Raw genomic sequence first — 27,629 nt, 5'->3', positions numbered from 1 at the left:
ACCAGGGAGCCTTCCGCGTCCGGTTGCCATAGAGACAGCAGTTTTCCCTCCTGGTTCTTTCAGAGCCAGGATCTCCAGTTGGGGTAAGGAGATCCCCGGCTTAGATTGTGCTCTTTAAGGCATTGAGGTAAGTGAACCCCAATCCACTTCACTGACCCCTTCTCCCTACCCATAGCCATGTGTCTTTTGGGATCCGCTATCAGCCCTGATTTAGGTCCCCTCTCTGAGACTACTCACGCTTGTCCAAAGTTAAATCTTAGGAAGCCACGCTGAGACAGACTCGGGAGAGACCATAGGAGGGACTGGATTGGGGAGCTCAGGAGTGTCTGAGAGGGCCGCGTGGGCCCCGGTGCTCAGCCTAGTCAAGATCTGATCTGACTCCATCCTTAGTTGTGAAGGCTTCAGCGGCCCCTAGGATAGATGCTAGGGTTGTAGGGCCCAGAGGAGGAGCCCTTCAGAATTCAGCTTTGTCTATGGAAGGCAGATACGATGGTTGTTCAGAGCCAGGGGACCACATTTTCTTCTTTCCGTGATTGCCCGCCTCCATCAGCTGATTTCTCCTATGTTCTCCTTCTTTGTAACATAGTCACAATGCCCAGATGTTGGCTTACAGATGTTACAGCTGTTTGTTCCTTAGATAACATGTCTGGGTTCATGTATTTGGAAGAACACTGCTTGTCTTAGAGGTTCTATCTCTGTGATGAAACACCATGACCAAAAAGCAAGTTGGGGAGGAATGGGTTTGTTTAGCTTATCCTTCCACATCACTGTTCATCATCAAAGGAAGTCAGGACAGGAACTCAAATATGGCAGAAACCTGGAGGCAGGAGCTGATGCAGAGGCCATGGAAGGGTGCTGCTTACTGGCTTGCTTCCCATGGCTTGCTCAGCCTGCTTTCTTATAGAACCCAGGACCACCAGCCCAGGGATGGCACCACCTACCATGGCCTGGGCCCTGCCCCATCAATCACTAATTTAAGAAAATGTCCTACAGCTGGATATTGTGGGGACATTTTTTCAATTGAGGTTTCCCCCTTTCAGATAACTCTAGCTTTGTGTCAAGTTGAAATAAGACTAGCCAGTACACTGCTCTGTGGTCCAGCAAGCCCTATGAAAACTCATTGTTCTCCAAAAGACATATAGGAGAATATTAATAGCATTCTTGTGATAGCCCTAAGTGAGAAGAGTCCACACATTCATAAGCAATAGAAACAGGCTGATTTTTATATAGTCATTTGGCACACTACACAGCAGTGAGAATGGACGAGCTACATTATAAGCAACCTGACCACTGTTATGGACACGAAGTCAAATAAAAGGTCCCAGGTGCAAAAGAATACACTGTGTGTGGTTCAAAACCAAAGGAACTTATATGTAGCATAAAGATCAAGTTAGTGGTCACCCTGTGTGTTTGGAGTGGCAACTAGGGACTAGAAAGGTTTGACATGTTGGTAACATTGATTTCTTGATCTGGGAGCTGGCTACACAGATATGCTTGGTTCAGATTATGATTTGTGCACATTCCAGTATGAGTGTCACATTTCGATGATGGTGACGATAGCAGAAAAAGAAAAAAACCTGTTGCTTTCATTTAATGCAAAATTGTCTGTGTTTGATCAGGACTGTGGAAATCTCAAATGGCCAAGCTACTGCAATCTCCACCCAAGTTCCTTCCTGCCGAGTGGTATATTGCTAACAAAAGCCAATACCACAGAGCAGAGGCCCAAAGGTCCCGATCTGAACGCCTGGTGGCAGAGAGCCAGAGGCTTGTGGATGAAATCGAGAAGACCACCAAGAAGTCTCAGAGTGATGTGAACAAGAAACTTGGTAAGACAGTGTGCTTCGTATGTTTGTGACTGCATCGTGATGAGGTTATTGGGGGCTAGCTCTAGTGCCATTGTTTGGTGTAGCTGGAGAATTTCTCTCCAGCTCCCGCCACCAAGTCCCGCCAGTCCCAGAGCCCACTTATAAAATAAACACACAGACTCTTACATTATTTAAACTGCTTGGCCATTAGCTCAGGCCTGTCATTGTCTAGCTCTTACTCTTATATTTAGCCCATTTCTATTAATCTTTACTTTGCCTCATGGCTCATGGCTTACTGGTACCTTACATCTTTCTTGTCCTGGCGGCGGCTCCAGCCAGTCTCCCTCTTCCCTTCCTGTTCCCTCAATTCTCTTCTCTGTTAGTCCCGCCTATACTTCCTGTCTGGCTATTGGCCAATCAGAGTTTATTTACATATAGCGATATCCACAGCAGTTTGGTGTGGCAATGTGTCATTCTTGAAGTATGGGGGTGGACAGAACATTTTCATTCTGCAGGTTCTGTGCTGAAGACCGGTGCCATAAAAGACAGACACAGTAACACCATCTGATTTTCAGCCCTCTGTCATTCATTCACCAATTTGATTCCCATTCATTGATATGTATGGACCACACATTGGGAGCACCCCGGGGGTTGAGCAGAGTCTGTGCTTTCACGGGTTCCCACCTTGAAAGGTGGAAGGTATGAAAGTCATTGATCAATATAGAGCCAGGTAAGTGCTGAGTAAAGAGAGCTAAGCTGGGGGCGGGGCAGGAACTGGAGAACTGGGCAAATTCCTAGAGATAAACATTTGAGCTGCATCTTACAGGGAGAACAACTCAATCTTAACAATTCCATGCTGAAAAGCAGCACGTAAAGAATGGTGATCTTGCCGGGCGGTGGTGGCGCACGCCTTTAATCCCAGCACCCGGGAGGCACAGGCAGGTGGGTCTTTGTGAGTTCGAGGCCAGCCCGGTCTACAGAGCGAGTTTCAGGACAGCCAGGGCTACAAAGAGAAATCCTGTCTCAAAAAAAAAAACAAAACAAAACAAAAAAACCCCAAAAAACAAAACTTAATTTCAAGACCAGCCTGGTCTACACAGTGAGTTCCAGGACAGCCAGGGCTATATAGAGAGACTCTGTATTAAAGAAAAGAAAAGAAAAAAAATAACAACAACAAATAAATAAAAATCATCAAGGGGCTGGCAAGATGGCTTGGCTGGCAGCCTGAGTTTGATGTCCAGAACCTGGGTAAACGTGGAAGGAAAGAGCCAACTTTACGAACTCGTCCTCTGGCATCCACATGTATGCAGTGGCACATGTGCCCAGATGTACACATCATGTATCCATGGAAATAACAGCAACATAACACAACACAAAATAAACCAAAGGGTTGGGGTGTGGCTCAGTGATAGAATGTTCATCAGGCCCTAGGTTCTACTCCAGCACTGAAACATAACAAAACATACGAAATGCCTCAGAATAATGCTAACAAAAGATGTGCAGAAGTTCTCCACCGAAAACTACAACCCGTTACTGCAACCAGTCAAAGAGGTCATAAACAAATGCAGGATTTGGAAATGAGTGCATAGAAAAATTCAGTATTTTAGTCACCCCACAGGGTGACCACTAACCCAATTTTTAATGTTACAAATTGACCTACAGATTCATCACAGTGCCAATTAAAAACACCACCGGGCTTCCCGATGAAACTGGCTAGCTGCTTGTAAAAAGGTAGAGAGGCATGGCTGGCTGGAAGGAAAAGCCACACCCCAACCCCTGCCTCATCACACATCTACAAAAGCAAATCTAGGTGTGTGCCATATCTAAACAAGAAAGGTAAACCCATGAAACCTTCAGAGGAGGGCTTTTTTTTTTCCCCTGACAAATTCTCACTCTGTAGACTAGGCTAGCCTTGAACACTCAGTGGTTCTCCTGCCTCAGCCTTTTGAGTGCTGAGATTATAAGAAGGAACTGTAATTGAGAGGGTATCACACACCCACCAGAATGGCTAGTGAGGAAGAGGGGAAGAAAAAAAGAAAGGAAAAGGGCCCAGTGTTGGGGAGGAAGTGGGACTGTGGGCGGCAGGCACACCTAGAACCCTTTCGTCGCAGGCAGAAGAATCGGTGGTACAATCACTTTAGAAAGTGCTGCCCGTACCTGTTGAAGCTGGGTGTGTCTAAACTTTCACTCTGCTGTTGCACTTTTAGCTATGAAACCTAATGTCTATTTGCAGATCTATGCTGCAGTGTTCCTTAACACCGGAGTGGGTAAATAGCACCTCCCCTAGGCAGCGAAGGGGCTAGCAGATCTGCAGCTTAATGCACCACCCCAGAGGAATCTCACAAACCCAAGAAGATGTGGAGTGAAAAAAAATAAAATAAAAAGATCCATTTGTGTAAATGGATCTTTCTCTCTCTCTTGGTATTTCAAGACAGGGTTTCTCTGTGTAGCCCTGGCTATCCTGGAACTCCCTCTGTAGACCAGGCTGGCCTCGAATTCAGAGATCTACCTTCCTCTGCCTCCCAAGTGCTAGGATTACAGGTGTGTGCCACCACCGCCTGGCCACATTATTTCATTTTTAGAAATCAAAGAAAAAGTAATTTATACTATGAGAACTCAAGAGCGGTGTGTGAGGAACATGGATGAGAAAGAGCCAAGCAAGACCTTTCTGGATGCTGATAACGTTTCCTGAGTCAGGTATTTGGTCCTTAGTGCCCTCGCTCATTACATTTTATAATATACTTTTCTAAAGATGCAGTTTTCAATAAAAAGATAAAATAACTTTAAAGTTTCTGTGCTGGTTTTGGTGGTATGGACATACCAGACTGACGTCTGTCCTTGCAGGATTTCCATCTGAAAGTCGAGATGAGTCCAGCACACAAAGCCCTGGGGTGTGGGTTGACCCATAAGGGTCTGTCAGACAGGAGAGGGACAAACCGCCCTGGCCTTATTTAGTGACCCTTTGACTTCCTGATCCATGGAGCACTAAGTCTTCCTCCCTTTTGGCCTTTCTCCAGGATGGGAAGCCAGGGGGTGCCTCTCACCTGGTTCATCTGCCTTCTTTCTGGCCGTTTCTCCCCTTTCCTGACTGTTGACCCTTCTCTTTCCGTTCCCCTCTTATTGGGACATCTCACTGTTCTGCTCTTGGTCCCCTTAGTCTTTTCTCCTCTTCCCTCTCTTTCTTTTTAAAAAAGATTCATCTTTTATTGTTGTGTGTATGCCTGTGTGTCTGAGTTTATATATACTATTGTGTGTGCAAGAACCTATAGAGGCCAGAAGAGGGCGTCAGACATCCTGGATCTGGAGTGACAAGCAGTTGTGAGTTACCATGTGGTTGCTGGGAACTGAACCCAGGTCCTTTGCAAGAGCAGCCAGAGCTCTTTATTGCTGAGCTGTGTCTCCAGACCCAGCCCTTTCTGTACCTCTCTCCCCTATCCCTCTTTAGAAACTGCATCACAATCCTCTTTGTTTTACAAATAGAAATTGTAGCTACCAGAATTCTTTTATGGAAGCCATACTGCTTGCCATATATTTTCACCTACATTGCTTTAAGCACCCCAAAATAAATAGACCCCAAGATGAATGCAACAGTGTCCCCCAAAACTTGATTGTATGACTCCTTAGCTTGCTGAGTGTATCCAGGCTATCCTTTCATGGACTTAATCCTCCCCCCATTAAATATGGCCAGTATTGTACTAGATGGTTCCAAGGATAAAGTTGATGAAGACATACTCATTCTAGTACAAAAGAGCAATAAAAAGACCACTAAAGTTATTCCGGACTAAGACAATGGCAGCGCACACTAATTAGCGACAATAATTTATGGATGAATTTTAACAACAGAAGCCAAGGATAAGCCGACAAGGCAGGATGTGGGAGTTGATGCACTGAGTACTGAAGTGGGAGCAGCGAATGCCAGGTGAGTGAGCCGAAGCTGTGGCAAGCCTGAGGGACCTTGAATTTGGACGACTCTGTCCAGCGAGTAGCCCATGAGAAATCAGGAGGAAGCGAGAGGAATCAGGGAGTCATTGCATGTCGCGGTGGGAGCAGCTGTGTGGATGGGGTTGGTCAGAGAACGTGCTGAGGGAGAAAAAAAAGGGGAAGGGGACAGAGAGGGTCAAGGGCAGGAACAAGAGGATGAGGCGTCGAGGTCGTGGAATTCAGGAAGTGAGGGTGTTGTGGGTGAGGATGCCTTCCATTGTATGGTGCTTGTCTAAGCCTAGAGGAGGCTGAAGGGCAGGTGGAAAATGGATTTGAACTGGTGACTTGAAGATCACTGGTGGCTTCTGAGGTAGCAGCTCTAGTAGGGCAGTGAAAAATGCACAGGATGGAGGCCAGTTTGAGAGCAAGGAGACTTCGGTTTTTGTGACGGACGGACGCAGGCCCTCTATAAAACTCCAGCCAAAAGTTCTTGAAAGCTTTGCCCCCAGGACAAGGATGGGTGGGGATGAAGCCGCAGCAGAAAGTGATGGACAGTTAATGCTGGAAACCGGAAAGCAAAAAGCAGCTACACACACAGGGACACTGGACTAATTGATTCATGGTGTAGAAACCTTGAAATATGCAAAGCTGGGTGCATCCAGCTCCTGCTAAGGCTGGAGATTCAAGACAGAGCTGGGAACACCATGTTGAAAATCTTTAGAAAGAGCCCCTTCTCCGTTCCAGCTTGCCCTCACGCCAGCAGAGCACCTGAAGTCAAAGGACTCAGTGAAGGGCTGGTTTACAGGACACTGGTAGCCTGGCTTCAACATGTCCCCCCTCCTGACAAGGGATTTCTATGGAGAAATTAACTGCCTTGGAAAAGAAGGCTCTGCAGATAAGCGTGTTTGGAGAGTCTCCAGGGAAATGCCTGGGGCCCTGCTTCATGGCTCTGTTCAAAAAGCATTCTCGTAGGCAAGCATTGTCCTCACAGACAGGGCTTCCAAGCAGCATTTCAGCACTACATCTGTCACATATCTAAAGAAGATTTCCAGCCTGGCGCGCGTGCGCATACACACACACACACACAAAAAAAAAAAAAAAAAAAAAAACAAAAAACAAAAAAAAAAACAAAAACAAAAAAAACAAACATGGACACCCTGGAGGCAGTACTTCGTTCAAGCAATGAACAGATCCTCCAGACCCCTGATCTTCTGCAGCAGCCTTGGAAAAGAGACATCGAGAGAACGGAGGGCCTTGGAAATGAAAAACAGGAAAGCAGTAGAAAGTTAAACATCCAAAGAAGCTTTAAAAGATAAAATTGAATAATTCTCCAAGAATAACTAAAAAGGAGAAAGGGGAAAAAAGATAGCAAACTGGAGGCTCAGTCTGGGAGGCTCAGTGATCAGTGGGGACTCTGGAGTGCCAATGGAGACAATAGAGATGAGAAGGAATGATCCATGAACAATTATGTATATGTTTGAGCAAGTTGATGTCTGTTATCTGGCACAGGAAGATTGACACCAGTGTGAGGTTTCAAAGCACCAGGAGAAACAGACATAAAGTTCACATACAAAGAATCCTCCAGGGTCAGAATCATTTCATTCTTGTCCACAAAACTCTGAAAACTAGAAGGAGGCAGAGAGACATAGAAATCTGAGTGAAAGGGTTTACGTACTACAAGCCAGTACGCAGCTGAGCGCCACACCATGCAATAGCCGTGGTAGAAGAAAGGGGTGCTCAGGCTTACAGCTGTTCAAAGGTTTCATCTCCTACACATGCATGTCTTAGGAAGTTCCTGGAGGGTGTGCTTCTGTGTGTTGAAGGGGTGAATTTGAGGAGGAAGAAACACAACTCAGGAAATGGGACTCCAGTACCTAAGAAATACCCAGGGGGTTCCTGGAAGCAAGACCAAAGGGTTGATGGGCTGATGCAGTGGTGCAGAGCAGGTCACCTGGTCACAGTAGGAGGAGAAAGGGCCCTGTGAGTGATGTTCCCAGAAGGGAACCACCATCAGTTCCCTAAGTACTAGACTAGCTGGGGTTGATTGACAGGAAACTAACAGTTCTGTCCAAAGGTTTGAGGAAGCATTAGTAATTAATTTAAAAAAAAGTGAAGGGGTTACTTTAAAAAAGATTTTATTTTTATGTGTGTCCATGTGTCTGTGTATGCACACGTGAGTGCAGATGCTTGTGGAGGCCAGAAGAGGGCAGTAGATCCTCAGAACTGGAGTTACAGGTGGTTTTGAGCCACCTAATGCCAGTTCTGGGAGCTGAACTCTGGTTCTTTGCAAGAATAGCGCTGAGCCATCTCTCCAGCCCCTGAAGTGGTTGCTATAGTAACCATCTTACCATCTGCATGTTTCCTATAACTCATCCTCTCTGAGAAAGAAGTCATCTGGGCTGGGGAGATGGATTATTGTGTAAGACTGCTTGCTGTGTGAGCATGAAGACATGAGTTCAGATCCCCAGCACCCACATAAAAAGCTAACTACTGTTGGTAATCCCAGCACTGTGGGGGAGGTAAAAAAAGGAGAATTATTAGGCCTTGCTGGCCACCAGGTTCAGTAAGAGAACCTATCTCAGAGGAATAAGGCAGAGATTCATAAGGACACTCAGCATTCTCCTCTGGCTTCTGTGTACGCATGATATACGCACACATCCACATATGTGTACAAATACACAGCATGATACAGCACACACACACATACACACACACACACACACACACACACAGACATGCACATGCTGACTCATATTGTTTTAGGTAGAGGACATTGGTAATTACACAATCCATAACTAATAAGTTTAAGATTCAAATGTGAATCTACTCATTCTGAATTCGTTAGCTCTTACGCAGCTTGCTTTATAATCAGCCCTCTTTTATGTTGCATAAATCTTAAAGAGTCTTATTAATAAAATCAAACCTGAGCCAGGTATTGGGGTGAAGTGGAAGATCAGAGCACCAGAACAAGCCACAGCTAACCTCACCTGGCCAACTTCTCAGCTGATCTTGTTTCCTCAGACTGGAAGCCTCTGTGTCCTCATATCCAAATGGCTCTCAGCTGAACTGTGCTGCTCAAAACCTAAAAGCTTAACCAGCCAAAATGCTTAACCAGGCCAAAATGCTTCTAGTTTCTGGTCCTCACGCTTTATATACCTTTTTTGTTTTCTACCATCACTCCCTGGGATTAAAGGCTCATTTTTTTTGGGATTAAAGGCTTGGCTGTATCCTTGAAACCTGGATTTCTGCCTCTGGAATGCTAGGATAAAGGCATGTGCTACCACTGCCTAACCTTTATGTTTAATATTGTGGCTGTTCTGTCTCTGACCCCAGATAAGTTTATTAGGGTGCACAATATTTTGGGGAACACAATACCAGCACACTTTTACTTGTACTGTTTAATGAATTTGCCTCTAGTCAGGTGTGGTGGCATAGCTCATAATCCCAGGACCTGGGAGGCTGAAATGGAAAGATTGAAAATTCAAGGCCATGAGCTGGGTGTGGTGGCATGCACCTTTAATCCCAGCACTCAGGAAGCAGAGGCAGGCAGATCTCTGTGAATTCAAGGCCAGTCTGGTCTACAGAGTGAGTTCTAGCACAGCCAGGGCTGCACAGAGAAACCCTGTCTTGAAAAACCAAAATTTAAAAAAAAAAAAAAAAAAAAAAGGAAATTAAAGGTCAGCCTGAATTACAGAGTGAGATACTCTCTAAACAAACAAGCAAACAAACAAACTTACTTCTTTGGCTTACCATAAAAATGAAAATGGCAGTGGTGGCGCACGCCTTTAATCCCAGCACTCGGGAGGCAGAGCCAGGCGGACCTCTGTGAGTTCGAGGCCAGCCTGGGCTACCGAGTGAGTTCCAGGAAAGGTGCAAAGCTACACAGAGAAACCCTGTCTCGAAAAACCAAAAAAAAAAAAAAAAAAAAAAAAAGAAAAAAGAAAAAAAGAAAGAAAATGAAGTGGACTGGAGAGATGGCTCAGAGGTTAAGAGCACTGGCTCTTCTTCCAGAGGTCCTGAGTTCAATCCCCAGCAATCACATGTTGGCTCATAACCATCTGTAATGAGATCTGGTGCCCTCTTCTGGCAGATAGGCATATATGCAGGCAGAACACTATATACACAATAAATAAATAAATCTTTAAAAAAATGAAAATGAAGCAATAATGCAATTATAATTGTATCAAAAAAGAAAGTTATGCAAGAAGTTTATCATAATATACTACTGGACTCAAGTGTAAACAATGTTATATATTCAGTAGACAGTAGGCTAGTGTTTGATAAAATGTCCATATAAATAAATTGGGGTCTGGAAGGACCAGAAGGCTGTTGTTTTGAGTTGGTTAAAAGGCAATCCAGGGGTGGAGGACACAGTTCAGTGTTAAAGAGCTTGCCTAGCATGCTCAAGGACCTGGGTTCAATTCTCAGCTCTGAAGAAAATGCAAATCATTATCTTTTATCATGAAAAATCAACAGATAGTATTAAACTAATGATGAACGGACACTGATATGAGCAAATGCCAGAAAAAAATGATGGGAGTGTTGAAATCAGCACTCTAAGAGGTGGCCGAGGGGAGGAGGGAGGCAGACGCAGACTGGGTCATGCTGTTTCCAAACAATACGCATTTACATCTTTGATACAATTTAAAAGTTACAGGATTAGAGCAATGGCCCAACAGTTAAGAGTGCATACTGCTCTCTTAGAGAACCATGTCGGTGACTCCCAACCACCTATGACTCCAGCTCTGAGGGAGCAGACCCCTCTGGCCTCTGCAGGCACCTGAACTCATGCGCACACGCGCACACACACACACACACACACACACACACACACACACACACAGAGTTATCAGCTAGAGGTGGTGGTGCATACCTGTTTTTCCAGCACTCATAGGCCGAGGCAAGAGGAAGGAAAGTTCAAAGGCAACTTGGGTTACATAGCAAGAGTGTATCATGAATAAATAAATATATATATAAATAAATGAGTTATTAAAAATAGAGATTAGTCGAAGAATTAGGGTTTTTAGTGTTAAGTATTCTGTTGAGTGTAAGAAGAAATATCTTGCTTCCCTTTTGCTAATAAACATGTGTTTATTTATTTTTTATGTATATCTTTTTAGACATATCTTGGAGACAGTGTCTCAAGGTTGCCCAGGCTGGTTTGCATTTACTGTGTAGCAGAGAGAGAGAGTGACCTTGAATTTCTGATTCTCCTGCCTCCAGCTCCCATGTACTGGGATCACAGCCTTGTGCTACCATGCCCAGTCTGTGTGGGTGCTGGAAGTTGAACCCAGGGCCTCCTGTGCATTAGGCAAGTTCTTTACCAACTGAGCTACGTTGCTCCCCATATGTACTGATCAGCATGTATAAAAATGTCAAAAAAACTAGGGGTGGTGAAGTACATCTTTAATCCCGATACATAGGAGGCAGAGGCAGGTGGATTTCTTTGAGTTCCAGGCCCCGCTGGTCTACAGAGTGAATCCCAGGCCAGCCAGGGCTACATAGTGAGACCCTGTTTCCAGGAAACAAAAACAAAAACAAAAACAGATGATGGTGGTGTCCCTAGAAGCCCAGCTCTAAGAAAAGAGAAAATCTCAGGTAGTGTCATGAAAGTCTCCACAAGGCGTCTAGGGTAGGGGTGGGGCTCGGTGAGCAAGCGAGAGGTCTGGGTTCCATCGCCAGCACCACTGCAAACGTACACACGGTTGGCTCCACCAAGAGCCGGCACACTCAGGCGTGACTTCTGTGTGCCTCAGAGCAGAGACAGGAGGAGGTCAAGTTCTGGAAGAAGGAGTTAGATGACAAGCTTGAACAGCTCGTTCACCAGACAGATGATCTGCTCATCTACAAGATTCGCCTGGAGAAATCCCTGGAGAGCTTTAAGGAGCCCCTGCACATCACAGAGACCTGCCTGGCCTACAGGTTAGTGACCTGATGCAGGGGACTCCGTGCCAGGTAGCCAAAGCCGACTGTGCTAGACGGTGGGTGGAGTAGGCAAACCGGCAGGCAGGTGTTCTGTGGGAGCTGAGATGGAGCCTGTCTTGCCCATGGTGTCTGTGGAGGGAACATCACATGTGGTTCATGCCAAACTCCGCTGTCCTCTAACTAAAAATATAGGTGAGTGTCAAAGAATTACAAAAACGCCGCGCGGTGGTGGCGCACGCCTTTAATCCCAGCACTCGGGAGGCAGAGGCAGGAGGATCTCTGTGAGTTTGAGGCCAGCCTGTCTCACAGACTGAGTTTCAGGAAAGGCGCAAAGCTACACAGAGAAACCTGGTCTCGAAAAAAAAAAAAAAAAAAAAAAAAAACAGAAAGAAAAGAATTACAAAACCCACAAAATTAATCTTAAAATAGTTTCTCTTTCTGTCACCTAAGAATGTTTTGAGATTTATTTTTAGTGTGTGTGTGTGTGTGTGTGTGTGTGTGTGTGTGTGTGTGTGTTTTGCCTGCATGTATGTCTGTGTACCATGTGTGTACAGTGTCAGAAGAGTCCAGAAGAGGGTGCTAGATCCCCTTGGAACCAGAGTTACAGACATTTTTAGCCATCATGTGGTTGCTGGGAATTGAACCCAGGTTCTCTGGAAAAGCAGCCACTGCTCTTAACTGCTGAGCCATCTCTCCAGCTCTACACTGGCCGTTTTTAAACACTTAAAAGTCATGGGGAAGAGGGCTAGTGAGATGGCTCAGCAGTTAAGAGCACTGGCTGCTATTCCAGAGGTCTTGAGTTCAATTCCCAGCAACCACATGGTGGCTCACAACCATCTCTAGTGGGATCTGATGCCCTATAGTATTAGAGTCCCAGGCTTTTTGTGTTTTGTTACCTCAAGAACATGAGTTTTAATCCCTAGGCTACCTTATGATTTGAGATAGCAACCTAAGCTCCAGATAGTCTGTTTTTCCAGCAAGTAGGAATAAGTAGAATTTGGCATTCACCATTTCTCTGTACGTGTGTCCCATTGGCCAGAACATAACCACAGAACTGGGCCAGTAGAAGCTGGGAAATGGTTGTCTTCAGTTGGGGCAGCCAGGTGCTCCGCTAAAGTATCAGGGGTTCCATTTCCAGGGAAGAGGGTGAGAAAGAGACCCCCATAGCTGCTGGGAGGCACAAGCCTGCTGGGATGCACAGGGCACCCTGCTGTCTAGAAAGTACGGACACACTTCTGATGATCTGTAAATCCAGGAACAGGATTATTCTCTTATTTTCTTAGGCAATGCCAATTTCTAGACCTGTTTCCTAGTCTAGTTGGAGAGTTATGATGAACTGATGAGTCTGTGTTTTTTTGTTTGTTTTGGCAGGCTCTCATTTTGTTGCTCAGGCTGGCCTAGAACAACTTACATGCAATTTAGAGAAGTCTAGAACTCCACATCTTCAGTGTTGTCTCACTATGCCTGGCTCTCATTGGTGGTTTGCTCTAGCAGAGGACCTTTCAACCCAGCGTATTGTCCATACTCACTTTTTCATTTTCATTTTTGACATAGAGGCATGTGTAGCTCAGGTGGGCCTCACGTTCACTATGTAGCTGAGGATGATTTTGTATTCTCTTAACCACACCTTCTCAGTGCTGGGTTACCAGCAAGTACCATTTATCTAGTTTACATGAACTAGCCATCAAACGCAGTACTTCATGAGCACCAGGGCAAGCGTTCTACTGTATCCCCAGCCCCATACTGATGTTGGAGTGAACGTGACCAAATCTTGAGTCTTACAGGCCACTCCAAGCTTCAAACCTTGTAATTGCAGCCCTGAGTCTCAACAGCTTCAAGGTAGAGTTCAACGTCCTTAGCTTAGCAGAGTTTGTCATAACTGGGCCCCAATGAATTCTCCAGGCCCTGAAAGAGAGGAACTTGGGAGCACTGAGGCCTCTGCACGTTCCCAAACACACGGTGTTCTTTCTCAGTAGAAGCCCGGTTCCCCCATGACCTTAGCCCTGATCCTGTGCAGCAAGCAGTCAGTGGTTCCCAGATGGATTTAGAGGGCATTCGAAGGCAAGGGTGGGCAGTGACGCCCCACCCTCAGCAAGCTCCTAAGCCCAAGGCTAACTATAAATGCAGAGGGTGCTGAATTAGTGAGCATGTACTATGTACCAGGGGCAGGAACACTGCTTTCTATCATGTCCATTCCTTGGCACACCCTATGAAGTACTAATAGTTATCCCCACTTACAGAAGGGGACGTCAAGAAACAAATGTTGCATAATACACCTCAGGCTCCACAGCACGTGGTTAGGGGATTCCCCTAACCCAAGTATTACCAAGCAGAGTTGAAATAACAAAGTACCCGGCGTGGGGTGGTTTTGGGGAGTGGTGTATCGTGATGCTTCTGATCAGAAGCATGTGACATTGGGTGAGTTCCTTCACTCCTCTGAGACTCAGTGTCCCACACGTATTTTAAAAGGTTGAGTGGAAGGGTTGGGGGTGTAGTTTAGTGGTAGCACAGTTGGCTAGTATGCTTCAGGGCCTGGGTTCCATTAAGAGGGAATTAAACCGATCAAGAGGGAATATTTACATTAAAACAAAACCAAACAGCCCAGTGTTCGTCCCATAGCCAGGGCTCAGTGGTGGAATACCACTTGTTACTAACACTATAGCAGAACCTTTTTTTTTTTTTTTTTTCTTTCTGGATTCAATTTCTTGTCTAAAAACAAGACTAGGACCAAGGAAAGACACACCTGTCTTTGAAATTCTAGGTCAAAAGAGAGGTGTTTGCAATGAGTACGTAGGAAGAAGACTTTAGAGCAGATGGCCAGATTGAGCAGGAAGAGGCAGCAAGCAGGAGTCCCAGCACTCAAGGGCTGAGGCAGGAGGATCAGGAGACCGGCCTGGGATACATAGGGAGACCCTGTCTTAAAAGCCAACCAACCCGGCAGCCAGCAAGCCATCAAACAAAAATCAATAAATCCAAGGGTCCGGGTGGGGGTAGTGAGGCACGGTCGCTCATGTGTGGTTTTCAGGCCAGGTTTCTGCACGCGTTTCGGATATTTTGAAGAGGCACAGGCACAAAGTAGTGTCCCACGCTCCTGCCCCTCCCCACTAGGGAGAAGCGAGTGGGCATCGATCTGGTGCAAGATGTCGTGGAGCAGGAGCTGCTGAAGGAGGCCGAGATCATCCGCGGCGTCATGGCCCTGCTGAAGCGCACGCTGGAGGAGACGACGGAGCAGATCAGGTACCGCAGACCCCACCCAAGTTCAGGGGAACCGGTGTATCGCACCCCACAGACGGTTTGCACCCCGAAGTGGAAACGCTAGCATGGAGTCTGGGTTCCTGCCTCCCCCACTGGCGCCCCCCAGTGGCGGGCGGATTATGGCGGCACCTCACCAGGGTGACTCACTGGGGTCCTTTGCTGACCAAGCATCAAATGGCACGCGTGCGCATTGGGGACGTGGAAGTGGGGCGCAAGGAGAGGCCATGCTGAAAAGAGACAGTTTCAGCTTCGTTTTCCAGGGCCTCCCATGATCCTGCAGGTGTCACAGGCCCTTCCCAAGGGAGAAACCCGGTTTACCTTCTTCCTTCAGGCTGAACCGCTCTGCCAAGTACAATTTGGAAAAGGATTTGAAGGATAAGTTTGTGGCTCTAACTATCGACGACATCTGCTTCTCACTCAACAATAACTCACCAAATATCAAATATTCTGAGAATGTTGTGAGAATCGAGCCCAAGTAAGTGGGGCCCTGCGGCTGGTATAGGTGATGCTGGGAATACCCAGGTCCTCTCTCAGTCTGACATTGCCGGGGATGCCTCCTGTAGCCCCTTGGAGCTGGGAGGCTTGGGGAAAGGCATCTGCTGAGCAGTTTTACCCTGCCCCTGCCCAGAACCTTCTCTCACTTTAAGAAAGACTGGTACAGCATGTCCAAAGACTTATAATGTATTCCTGTTGTTGGTTGTTTTTGTTCTTTTAGGGGGCCCGCCACCTAGCTCCCAAGTAAATCACACACGAGGCTTATTCTTTTTTTTTTTTTTTTTTAAAGATTTATTTATTTATTATGTATACAGTGTTCTGTCTGCACATATCCTTGCAGGCCAGAAGAGGGCACCAGATTTCACTACAGATGGTTGTGAGCCACCATGTGGTTGCTGGGAATTGAACTCAGGACCTTTGGAAGAGCAAGCAGTGCTCTTAACCTCTGAGCCATCTCTCCAGCCCGAGGCTTATTCTTATAAATGTCCAGCCTTAGCTTGGCTTGTTTCTTGCCAGCTTTTCTTAACTTTAAATTAGCCTGTCTACCTTTTGCCTTTGGGCTTCTATCTTTCTCTATTTCTGTATACCTTTCATTGTTTCTTACTCTGTGGCTTGCTGTGTAGCTGTGTGGCTGGCCCCTGATGTCTTCTTCCTTCCTCTCTTGCTGCTTTCAGATTTCTCCTTCTATATGTTCTTTCTGCCTGCCAGCCCCACCTATCCTTTCTCCTGCCTCGCTGTTGGCCATTCAGCTCTTTTTTAGACCATCAGGTGTTTTAGACAGGCAAAGTAACACAGCTTCACAAAGTTAAACAAATGCAACATAAACAAAAGTAACACACCCAAAAATAATATTCCCCAACATACTCCTTCATCTATTTATAGTTTAACAAGTGGAAAATTGTAAAAACTACAGTAATGGGTGAATAATAACTTCCCACATCAGTCCTTTTCCAAGATTACCACAGAAACACATGCACATCCAACACTCAGGCCCATTTTGTTTAGTTTGCAAAAACTGTGTGTGTCTTTTACGTAATATCTAATTTGTATTTTAAAAAACTATGTGTGTGGATGGCTGGGTACACTTGTGCCCATGTGGAGGTCAGAGGACAACTTATGGAATTGGTTCTTTCCTTCTACCTGTGGGTCTCAGGGATCCCACTCAGGTCGGTAGACTTGGTGGCAGGCAGTTTTGCCTGTTGAGCTAGCTTACTGGACCCTTAACTTGTAATAAGTATTATATTGTAGAGCTAACTCCTTCATATTTGATTTTTTATTAAATATACACACATAGAGTACATACAGCAAATACTTATACAAAATTGAATGATTATCATTGTATCAGTATTTTTTAATGTATGAAAAATAGAAAGATAAAGTACCCCCGAACTTAGCTTCTCAGAATAATAAATGTTTAGTATCTCACGATCTTGGGTAGGTTGAGAGGTAGACATGGCTTAACTGGTGGCCCGGCTCAAGGTGTCCTTAGGCGGAAGTCCAGCTGGAGGCTGGGGCTGCACCCATCTGAAGGCTGGACTGGGGAGGGATTGGTTTCCAAGGTGACTCGTGTGATGATGTGGGCCTCGGCTCCTGGCTTTGTGAACTTCTCCAAGGACAGTTCATGACATGGAAGCTGGCGTCTCCCATCCCAAGTGATGGAAGAGAAAGAGAGGTGAAGGGTGGGAGGGAGAGGGTCTAAGAAATCTGTGGCGCTTTTTATTATGCCAGCCTCAGAACTGGCATCTCATCTTTGGACTTGTGAGAAACAAGTCGGCAAATTTGTTCTCATCCTTAAGGCAAGGGAGACAGGGACCTCTGGGGACTGCTTGTAGTCACCAAGTGGAGAATCCTCAGGCAGTCCACTGGGATGCAGGGAAATAACACCTGCCACCCTGTTACCATAGAAACCTATTGGCCCACCCTCCTCTTCCTTCTCCTCCTCCTTCTCCTCTCCTTCTCCTCCTCCTCCTCCTCCTTCTTGAGACAAAACTTTTGATGTAACCCAAGCTGGCCTCAAACTTGAGATCCTCCTGCCTCAGCCTCCCTCAGTTTCCTTCTGCCTAATACTTTTTTTCTATTCCCTCAAAGTAGACACTCTCTTGACTTCTTCTAATAGAGTTGTTTGCCTGCTTTTTTTTACTAAATAACATCATGCATTCTGTGGTGTGTGCTTATGAATAACAGTTTTTAGGAAACCAGAGAGATGGCTTAGTAGTTAAGAGTGCTTACTACTTTCACAGAGGACTCAGGTTCTATTCCCAGCATCCACACGGTGGCTCACCACCATCTGTAACTCCAGTTCCAGGGGATCTGATGGCCTCTCCTTGCCTCTGTGGTCACCAGACATGCACGTGGTGCAGACATATACGCAGGCAAAATAATCATACACATAAAATAAAAGTAAACCTTCAGATAACATTTACTAAAATACTTATCAAGGTTACCAACAGCTCCTCATCCAACTAGCGACCTGTTCACCTCCTGGCTTCCCTCACTCAGTGTGCTAGGTTCTAACTATTGTTGCTCTTGTATTTTGTATTGAAGCTCAATGTCTCCAGCTCTGTGATCTCGACTAAGTTCATTCATTTCTCTGAGCTTGTTTTCTCCTCTGTGAAGCTGGGGTCATAAAAGTAGCTTAGTAGGCTTCCTGGGGATGAAATGAAGTGACGTCTTTAGGTGCCAGCTCAGTGTCTGGCACCGACATGGGAGGCTTCCAAAGATACCGCCGTTGGCGGACTGCCATTGGCTGGGTACATCCTGGGTACTTGTGGGGTGGCGGTAGCTTAGTTTCCAGTCATTCTCAGAAGTTGCCCCTGCTACCCCGGCCTGAGTGAGGAACTTGTGTTGCAGCTCCGTGAGTCTGGAGGACTGGCTGGACTTCTCCAATGCCAACGTGGAGAGGGCGGACAAGCAGTGGAACAACTCCATAACGCTGAAGACTCTGGTGGACCGCATCCTGTCCCAGACGGCCAATGACCTGCGCAGGCAGTGCGATGTAGTAGACACGGCCTTCGTAAACGGGCTGAAGGAGACCAAGGATGCCAGGAACAAACTGGCTGATCATCTGGCCAAGGTGGGGTCCCTGGGGACACACTGGATTCATGAGGTCTTCTCGTGGAAGCATAAATGTCTGTGTGTGCTGAGCCTCTGCTGACACTCACCCTGCCGATTGGCAAGGAGACAGAGCCCAGAAGCAGGAGAACGGAGGCTGGGATCTGGGCACAGCCTTATGTCCTCTTTATATAACGTGCAGAGAAGGGTCCTGAACTCATATGTGCTCAAGTACCCCGTTTCTCCAAATCTAGCTCCAATTCCCTGGTCAACTGTTCCTGCTAGTTGCTCAGAGTCATAATGGCAAACGGCTTCTAGGAGTCAACAATAAAATGTCTCTGAGGCGTAGAACTTGCAGATTCCCACGGTGTAAATATCCCCACCATGGTCCATTTCAGACTCCCCGTTTAACAAAGAGCTGGCAGAGTCGCTGAGGATTTAACCGTCAGAGCACACAGGATCCAGCTCCCACACACCTTCCTTGCTTCAGGACCTGCGTCCTGACCACAGAGGGTCAATCTGAGCTCAGAGACATGGAGAAGTAGAGTCTAGTGGGAATGGGCTTTACTTTGAACTTAAAAGATGGAGACCCTGAGAATCTGGCAACGGTGAGCTGAAGGACTTAAGCAGATCCTTCTAGCTCTCTGCATCCTTTAGCCAAGCTGTAACATGGGGGGCATGCCAGGGCTACTGCATGGAAGGGTGAGGTGAGGTGGGATACAATGCAAGCCACGTTCCTCACTTGCGTCTTCTAGTAGCTCCTTTTAAGACACTAAAAAGAAGTAGGTGAAATTGATTATATATAACATTTTACTTAACTTCCAATATAAAAATTATTTTAGCACATCATCCGGTACTTTGTATTTTTATGATTAATTCTTTGGGGCTGGGGAGGTGGCTGAGTAGGTAAAGTACTTGATGTACAAGCATAAGGGAGTGCCTGAGTTTGGATCCCCAGCCCCCATGTTAAAGGCAGGCACGGAGGCACACACTGTGGTGGATGTTAGTGCTGGGGCGGGGAGTAGGGTGGTGTGGAGACCCGGAGCTTGAGGGCTTGCTGGCCAGCTAGTCTAGCTGGAGCGGTGAGGTCCAGATTCACTGAGAGACTCTGTTTCAAGAAAGAAGGTGGAGAGCAATAGGGGAAGACATCCAGCATTGACTTCTGGCCTCCACACATGCACACATGGGCATGTGCACTTGCATACACATGCCTAACACACACAGAAGAATAAGCGAGCATGGACTTTGAGTGACTCTGGGGTCCCACATTCGCATTTGGAAGTCTCGGACTTAGGTCCCAAGAGGAAGGGGCCCATGTGACCTTCATTTGCTAGAGGCCTCCCTGGTCAGGAAGGGATTTTACAGGCTGAAAGGACAACATTCAGCTCTCATTTTGTTTACAATGAGACAACAGCAAAGCATATTTAATCCTCTGAAAGATTTACAATTAAGTAATAATATTTAAAATAATCAAATGCATAGGTTGGCAAATATTTTTCTATAAAAAAATCAAATAGTAAATATTGTAGGCATTATGGGCCAAGAGGCATCATTCAGTGGTATTAGGTTGGTATTTATACAACAAGGAAAACAACACATTTCCAAAAATTCTTCATTGACAGAAATTCAGTAGTAACAGTAATCATAGTGATGGAGTGTAGTTTTTAAACAATGGTCTACTTATAAGAAGAGAGGGATTCTGTTGGGAGGAGAATAGCATCTTGCTTTGTTCTGATGCAAAGTTAGCGTTTCCTAGGAAATCCCTTGCAAAGCATTCCCTTGCCAATGCTGATTTGTAACGAGCTGTTACATAATTCATCTAAAAATATCATTTCATTCAGATCCGTACTGCCAGATGATGTCAAAACGTCTGAGCAAATGATTTTAATTGGCTCTGTTCATTTCTTGGGGAACGCTGGTGGATTTCTGTCAGCTGCTCCCCCCCCCCCCATACTTGCCTTTTAGCATGTAAATCCCTCAAGGCTGAGGGTGAGGTCACCGCTCCTTCACCACACTGTTAAGTGAACTCTGAAATGTGAGCAATTCCTTTGGCTTTGAGGTCAGAACCCACTGCTGGGAGTTGGAAAATGTCATTGCAAATCTATGCAGGAAAGGAAATTTTCCTTCCTGCTTTAACTTTGATAGCAAGGAGGTGTGGAGAGCAGCTTGACACCAGGTGCCCGAGGTGACTGCGTCCTAAGCTGTGTCCCTCGGGGCTGTCTTGCTTCAAAATTTTAGGTCAGGCTCAAGGAGGACTGTTTTTGAGGCTGTATGGAAAGCTGATTTCCAAAAGCATCCAGCATTTGTTAGCAATGGTTGAGGGTTCTTCTTCTTATTCAGGAAAATTCCGATCTTAGCCCTGGGCTAAAATAAACCATAAGAAAATGTAAGCACGGTGAAGTCACTGAACTGCGGAGCCGTGGAGCACACAGATCCACTGAGCTGCTGTTTCTAAAGAAATGGTGTGTCAGTCAAATCTGAGAGCTAATGATGTTCACTGTTGACGAAGCTAGTGCAGCAGCACATGACAGAGCCAAATGTTTGTGCAAAGTACATTTAAAAATTACTGTGTATATACGTGTGTGTAGCATATGTGTGCTTGTGTGTGTGTGTGCTTGTGTGTGTGTGTGTATGCGAATGTGGAGGTCAGAGGTTGACTTTGAGTGTCTTCTTCCATTCCTTTCTACTTAACTTTTTGAGACCAAGTCTCTCATAGATCCCACTGACTAGCAAGCTCTGGGGATCCTCTTGTCTCTGACCCCCAAACCTCAGTGCTGGGGCTCTGGGGATCCTCTTGTCTCTGACCCCCAAACCTCAGTGCTGGGGCTGCATGTGCGCCCGGCCACATCCGGCTTTTACAAAGGTGGGCAATGGGGCTCTGAACTCAGTTCCTTGTGCTGGTGTGTAGGCACTTCAACTGAGCCAGGCGTCTCCCCAGCCTCGACAAAGCACTTCTTGATGAATAGTCCAGTGACTAACCATAGGCTTTCGATAACTTGTGTCCTCACAGGCTCTGTAAACTTGTTCGGCCCAGCCCACTTCTGCTCAACATGTATTAGGACCACGACATCTTAACATATTCTACTTTAGGTTGTGTTGATAGCAATTTCTGAAGTTTGTGTGTGTGTGCACAGGTATGTGTGTGTGAGTGTGTGTGTACATGAGTGTGTATGAGTGTGTGTGTGAGTGTATGTGAGTGTGTTTGTGTGTGTGTGTGCACAGGTATGTGTGTGTGAGTGTGTGTGTACATGAGTGTGTATGAGTGTGTGTGTGAGTGTGTATGTGTGTGTGTTTGTGTGTCCAGAGGTTAATGACAGATGCCTCCCTCTATTACTCTTCCCCTTATGTGTTTTTTAAATTTAATTTTTAAAAAATTCATCTATTTATTTTACATCTGGTCTCTTACTGACTGCACCTTGACCTTGCCAATTTAGCCAGACTGGCTGGATGGCCAGTGAGATCCAGGGAACTTCCAGTCTCTGTGACCGTTCCCCAGTATTGGGGTTATAGAAGAGCGCCACTGCTCCCAGCTTTTATGTGGGTGCTGTGGATCTGACTTCGGGTCCTCCTGCCTGCCAGCAAGCGCCTTACCACCGAGCCCAGGCACATTTTCTCAACTTTTTGGAATAGTCATATCGTGTAGAGTACTCGTAGAGGCTAACTCTTCAGTCACGTCCAACACAGCATCGACACTTCTCCAATAAGCAATATTGACCACCTGACAACTCATTACAAGAAAAAGGAAACCGTATGAAATTGACTATTAGTTATACAAAAAAAGCAAGTATTGGTTTTACTCTGGTCCCTGGTCTATTTTTCAAGCAACTGTTTTGCATAATGAGCAATCTTGAACAAATTTCTGTTCTTTGGACGCATTTCCTTTAGCTGCTGCCATTAAACATGATGCAGTGAGCTGGGAACGGCTTCCCTGCTTGGCAATGAAACAAAATTGGAACCCTTGATTGCGGCCTCATTTTCACTTTGAGACACTGCAAATGACGAGATTTTCTGTCTGTCTGTTTGTTTCCTGATCGTTGCTTTCCTGGGAGTTGAGAACATTGTGACTGATGCAGTGGCTAATGATGCCAGTGTACAGTGTTGCCATCCTGCGTCACTGTGTAACAGATGCGTTGGTCCGACTCCTAACCCATCAACCCTGAAAGCTCCACTGGGCCTTCAGCACGCAACACTCGGGTTTCTTGTTTTAACATGATGTGTACACAGCGGGCCTTAGTTTGAATAGTTGTGTCTCTTTCAAAATTTATACTGAAACCCATTCTCCAAGAGGTAGGTCCTCTAGCAGGCATTCCTCGGGACCCTCACAGAAGGGATGGATGGAAGTTGGCAGACCCTTGCCCTCTGCCTTCATGGGTGGACACAGCAGCAGGGCGCTGTCTCAGAGCAAAGAGAGCTGCCTTTGCAGACACGGTACCTGCCAACTGTGAGAAATCAATTCCTATTTCTTATCTGTTCCCCAGCTCTTGGTATTTTGAAATACCAACAGGAAGGGACTGAGACACTGGTAATGAGACAATGAAATAAGATGTCACTGGTGAGGGGGTGGCTGGAAAACCATGGCGCTCTAACTGCCTGGCTGTGATTGACAGTGCCCTGGGCAACACTGCAATGCAATGAGAGCATCACACACAGTCTGTCAACACCCCTTGACTCTGTCCTTGTTCAGAAGTGGCCGTAAATAAACCAACAAGCAATGACTGCGTCTCAATGGGACTTCATATAGGGACGCTAAGAAATGGCGCTTTCTATAATTTACCTGGTGCAAGGCATTCTGCTTTGGATTTTTTTTCAGTCCATTAAAATATAAAACATTTCATAGAATACAAGTTCATCATGAGGTGTAGGAGGAAAGATTTCAGAACATCCATCTGATAAATCAGAGAGGGATCTGGGCAGACACCCCACTAATAACTCTCTCCTGGTCTGACTAAGCACATACAAATCTGCTCATCCTCTTAAGGCATCAAGAATTATCAGATTAAAACAAAAAGAAGACCCCATGCGCCTGCAGGAAACCCAAGACGACAGCATCAGATACTGCTGAGGTTGTCGGCCCAAGCCTTTCTCTTACTCATGGCCCGTGGGAATGCAAAATGGCCTGGTTCCTCACAAAACTCTTCACCCCTTTACACGATCAGTCTCATTCCTTGATATTTGCCCCAGTGAGGTGAGAGCTTCTGTCCATGTAGCTGGTATCTATGTGGTAACTACTCCGCAGAAGGAATAATTGTCACGAACGAGTTTATATTCTCTGGACATACTTCCTTTCCTTTCTACAGACAAGTGATTTAATTAGTTGGTGAATGACTTTCCTTGCTCAGCTCTCACTCCTGGAGACTTAATTTTCTTGCAGCCTCATTTTCAGTTTTTGTCTCAAAATTATATATATTGAAAATATGCAATTAAGTAATTGATTTAGCCACAATCTTAAAAATGAAATTTTAACATTTTTATTTACTTATCATTTACTCACTTCGTGTGTGTGTGTGTGTGTGTGTGTGTGTGCATGGAGGTCAGAGGATGAGATGTGGGAAGCCAGTTCTCTCCTAATTTTCTCTGAAAATTGAACTCAGGTTGTCAGGCTTGACTGCAAACGCCTTAACCCCTTAAGCTGCCTCAATGGCTCTGAAATTCTATTTGGAGACAATATTAGGACGTTTAAGAGAACATATGACTCATCTTTTTTTTACTAATTAGATGGGAAGAAGGTTTCTCTTATTACGATATTTGAAGTATCAAAATATGCATCAGTTTATAAATGCAGCTGTAAATAGACAAAGGATTTTAGCTAAGTTTGAAGTCAAAGAAACTATTAATCACAACCAAGTAAAAGGGATTAACATTTGCCAAATTCAAACTAATCATTTATTTATTTTATGTGTATGAGTATCTTGCCTGAATATATGTCTATACTTAGTGCCCACAGAGGCCAGAAGAGGGCATTGGATCTCTAGGAACTGGAGTTACAGAGGTTGTAAATGGTCGTGTGGGTGCTGGGAACTGAACCCAGGTCCTTTGAGAGAGCAGCAAGTCTTCTTAATCGCCGAGCTACCCTCACATTTGCTAAATTTCAAATAGTGTAGTATCTGTAAAGTGAACTTTAGAAATCCTTTTTAAAGATCGCTTTTATTTTTATTTATGAGCATGTGTGCCACATGCACGTGAGTTCCCTGAGGAGGCCGGAAGAGGGCATTGGACCAACTGGAGCTGGAGTCCCAGGGTTGTGAGCCATCTGGTGTGGGAGCTGGGAATCAACTCCAGTCCTCTGTAGAACCAGCAAGTGCTGTTAATCACTCAGCCACCTCTCTGGCCCTGAACTTAGGGAGAGTTAAGCAGTTTAAGAAAACCTAAGTATGGTGTACGGAATTCGTCTGAGTTCTAATCTTCATAAGTCAGCCTTTAAAACACAGATGAGTGGGAATCAGGATAGGCAGCCATGCTAGTAAGGGACTGTGGGAATCAGAAGGGTAGGCAGCCACGATAGTAAGGGACCATGCTCTTGGTGTGATAAACATACTGTGGATGTGCTACATGAAAAGCAGAATCCTTTTATTTTAGAAACATAGACTCAAATATTTGACACAGAAATGATACAATACCCAAGGTTTACTTTAAAATAATTAGATTGCAGCTGGGTGGTGGTGTCACACACCTTTAATCCCAGCACTCGGGAGGCAGAGGCAGGTGGATCTCTGAGTTTGAGACCAGCTTGATCTATAGAGTGAGTTCCAGGACAGCCAGGACTATGCAGAGAAACTCTGTCTCAGAAAAAAGCAAAATAAAAACAAGTAGAGTAAAATAAAACAAGTAGGCTGATGGATAGGGTGGGTAGAGAGAGACATGTGGATGAAATAAGATTGGATATCTTTTTTTGGTTGGTTTTTGTTTTTTGAGACAGGGTCTTACTGTGTAGTCCTGGCTGTCCTGGAACTTACCACATAGACCAGGCTGGCCTCAAACTCACAGAGAACTGCCTGCCTCTGCCTCCTGAGTGCTGGGATTAAAGGCATGTGCTACCATGCTGAGCTAGGCTATCTATAGCCTGCCTATCTATCTATCTATCTATCTATCTATCTATCTATCTATCTATCTATCTATCTATCTATCTATGTATCTATGTATCTATCTATCTATCTGTCTATCTATCTATCCATCTATCTATCTATAGATGTAAAAGAGGTTCATTAGCCTGCCTACCCTTCAGTATGTGTGGAATTTTTCATGATGCCAAGTTGAAAAAAAAAAAAAACTCAAGGAGAAATTTTTTTTTGGCAGTGTTAGGGATTGAACCCAGGGCCTGTGCATGGCAGGCAGGTCTTCTGTACCAGTATATACTCATAACCCTAATGAAATTCTAATTTAAGAAAACAGAATAATGTACAAGTTTCTTTCGGTGCACAAAGCAAATCTCAAAAATATTCATATAGGCACTGGGGAGATGAACTTTGTAACCGTGTAGGCAAGAGGCCCTGAGCGTGGGTTCATAACTGGATGTATTAGCTACCTTTCTGTTGCTGTCATAAAAACACCCCTACAAAAGCAACTCAGGGAAGAAAAGTGTTTATTGTTGCTCGCAGTTTTAGAGGGGTGGAGGGTAGAGCCCTCTTGTCAGGGAAGTCTTGGCTTGATGACAAGATCAGGAGACTTCACAACTTCATCCACACACAGGAAGGAGAAAGAGAGAAAGCAGGAAGTGGGGTGAGACCATAAACCCTCCAAGGCTGCCTCTAGCAAGGCTCTACCTATTAAAAGTTCCATAACTACCCAAACACTACCACCAACCAGGAACCAAATGTTCACATACGCAAGTCTATGGGGGACATTTCTCATTCAAACTACTACAATGGCCAAGCCTTTGCTGAGGGCATTCTCCAGGGAACTCACACCATCTGTGTGGGTGAGCCGGTAACGGGGGCCAGTCAGATGCGCTTGGTGCCTGGGGCTCCACAGTTGGACGAGCATCTCTGCTTTGGAGACAAGTGATCAGACTGTCTAGGGTTCTGCTTAGGCGGGAATGTGAGGTCGGGTCTTCTTAATGTGCATGGTGACGACAGTTCCAAGGGGCACATCCTCATCCACTCCGATCCTTTCCGTCAGGTTATGGAAGAGATTGCTTCCCAGGAGAAAAACATTGCCGCTCTTGAGAATGCCATCTTGGACCAAGAAGGGCCGGCTAAGGTAGCGCACACGCGCCTGGAAACCAGGACGCACCGGCCTAATGTGGAGCTGTGTCGCGATGTCGCTCAGTATCGGCTGATCAAGGAGATTCAGGAGATCAACCATAATGTTGCCAGGTGGGCCAGCCCCTGCTGGGATCTGACGTCAGACTGTGTTGTAAATGGTAGGGAGGGGCCCAGCTGAGGGTGCTGCTGGCTCTGTATGGTTGGAAGGATGCCCTTCCTAGACACCAGGTCGGATAACTCAGCCAAGGCAGCTGTTATCCGTGACGCAGATCTCAACCCCAAGACATTTTGTTATAAAGTCCAAATCCAGATGTTTAGATAATAGCTGCCGTTTTAAACATTGGCTTTTCTTTTCCAGTGGTGAAAATAAAGCCCAGGGCTCACCACTGAGCAGTGTCCCCTAACTCTTGCTTTGAGACCAGTTCTTGCTAAGTAGTTCGGGCTAGTCTCGAACTTTCTACGTAGCCCAGGCTGGGTTTTTAAGTCATCATCCATCCCTTGAGTGCGGGGTTTACAGGTATATACCACTACATCCAGCAAATATGTGTCATAAGCCTGCCTGCCTGTGGCCACCAGCCAGAAAGCACTCCCTTGAGAAGCAAGCAAGGGGATGAGCCCTGTCAACTTAACTGAGCATCCAAGCACATCCCCCTGCGCCCCCCATAAAAAGCGGTGCAGAGCAAGTGATGCTTCCCCAGCTTCCCCACGCTCCTCTCCTTTTCCCAGGTTAAAGGAGACCTTGGCTCAGGCTCAGATGGAGCTGAAGGCGCTGTACCGCAGGCAGCTGGCTCTGCAGGAGGAGATCCAGGTTAAGGAGAACACCATCTACATCGACGAGGTGCTGTGTATGTCGATGAGGAAGTCCATCCCGCCTCGCGATGGCGATGACCACGGGTCCTGGGAGGGGGGCATCCGTGCAGAGGCCATCTGCTGTTAGGTGCCGTTCAGATCCTCATTAAACCACATCTTACAACAA

The 27,629-nt window shown here is 45.8% G+C and overlaps 1 protein-coding gene across 1 annotated transcript; it reads left to right on the top strand.

Moving 5' to 3' along the window:
• The first annotated feature begins 4 nt into the window (after positions 1 to 4).
• Positions 5 to 27,629, top strand: Tekt1 (tektin 1). Its single transcript, XM_059271127.1, has 8 exons — positions 5 to 127; positions 1,620 to 1,826; positions 11,483 to 11,648; positions 14,760 to 14,888; positions 15,238 to 15,381; positions 18,252 to 18,474; positions 26,568 to 26,764; positions 27,380 to 27,629. Exons 2-8 carry the CDS (start codon positions 1,637 to 1,639, stop codon positions 27,588 to 27,590), a joined length of 1,260 nt encoding a protein of 419 aa, XP_059127110.1. The 5' UTR covers positions 5 to 127; positions 1,620 to 1,636; the 3' UTR covers positions 27,591 to 27,629.

This window comes from Peromyscus eremicus, chromosome 8a (genome assembly GCF_949786415.1).
Source record: "Peromyscus eremicus chromosome 8a, PerEre_H2_v1, whole genome shotgun sequence".
Classification (NCBI taxonomy): Eukaryota; Metazoa; Chordata; class Mammalia; order Rodentia; family Cricetidae; genus Peromyscus; species Peromyscus eremicus.
This window is presented reverse-complemented; position numbering and strand designations above follow the sequence as displayed.